This window comes from Gekko japonicus, unplaced genomic scaffold (assembly GCF_001447785.1).
Source record: "Gekko japonicus isolate JY-2015 unplaced genomic scaffold, Gekko_japonicus_V1.1 scaffold2464, whole genome shotgun sequence".
In the NCBI taxonomy this organism is placed as follows: Eukaryota; Metazoa; Chordata; class Lepidosauria; order Squamata; family Gekkonidae; genus Gekko; species Gekko japonicus.
In genome coordinates, this window is record NW_015167128.1 from 184,075 (window position 1) to 185,098 (window position 1,024).

General features: G+C 66.1%; 1 protein-coding gene across 1 annotated transcript in view; it reads left to right on the top strand.

The window, feature by feature from the left end:
- Positions 1 to 469: 469 nt before the first annotated feature.
- NOV (nephroblastoma overexpressed) overlaps positions 470 to 1,024 on the top strand; it is a 14,267-nt gene continuing 13,712 nt past the window's right edge. The window contains exons 1-2 of the mRNA XM_015413019.1: positions 470 to 599; positions 748 to 973. Coding sequence (XP_015268505.1) covers positions 516 to 599; positions 748 to 973 — 310 coding nt within the window. The 5' untranslated portion in view covers positions 470 to 515. The remainder of the gene's footprint in view (positions 600 to 747; positions 974 to 1,024) is intronic.

Consider the following 1,024-nt stretch of genomic DNA (forward strand, 5'->3'; position numbering starts at 1 on the left):
CTCCCCAGGCTCCACCCCAAGAATCTCCGGGTACTTCCAAACCCAGAGCTGGCAACCCTTTCCAGCCCCCCACCCACCTGCGTCGTGGTACCCCTTCTGTTTCAGCCTGAGGAACTCCATGGGATGGTGGTGAGGATACAATACGGGGTGAAAAGTATCGCAGCGCATTCGGAGAGGGAGAAAACGGAGTGCAGGCAAAACTTTCCAGACCACGTGTTTAAAGTCCACATGTCAAAGACGCGCGAGAGAACTTTTGTCAACGTGCTTTTGACGCACGCTCCGAAGAACGGGAATCCCCCCTCCTCCTCCTCCCCCCCCGGCAACCTGCGATGGGGAAATAAGAATGTGACACCCTGGCGCGGGATTGGCTGGCGGGCCCCAGGCCGTCTATCCAATGGGAAGTCGGGCACTGCCGAGGCGCTGTATATAACCTTCTCCGAGGGCTGTGGGAGCATGTGGGTGGCTTGTCGGAGGCGAGCCGGAGTGTAGCGCTTGCCGGAGAGCGCACGGCGAAGATGCAGCTTCTTCTACCGGGCAGCAGCAGCAGCAGCAGGCGGGACCTGCCGCGGGCGGTGTTCTTCCTCCTGCTCCTGCGCACGGTGAATGGCCTTGGCTGGCTGGCTTGCCAGCATGCATGTGTATATACGCGCGTGGAGGCGACGCCGCCGGCGCCCTCGGCATGGGTCCGCCCAGGGCCCGGCGTTTTCCGTTGACCGCGCCGCTGTCTTTCCTTCCCCCCTCTTGCAGGTGTGCGGCCAGGAGCCCCGATGCCCGCCGGCCTGCGAGTGCCCCGCAGACCCGCCTCCCTGCGCCCCCGGCGTGGCGACGGTGTTGGACGGCTGCGCCTGCTGCCTGGTGTGCGCCCGGCAGCGGGGAGAGACCTGCTCGGAGCGGCTGCCCTGCCAGGAGAGCCGAGGCCTCTACTGCGAGCGCAGCGCGGTGGGGAGTGCGGCCGGCCCGGGCGTGTGCATGGGTAAGGCAGGGGCCTTCGGGTGGGGCCCGTTCTCCCCCCACCCACCCCCCA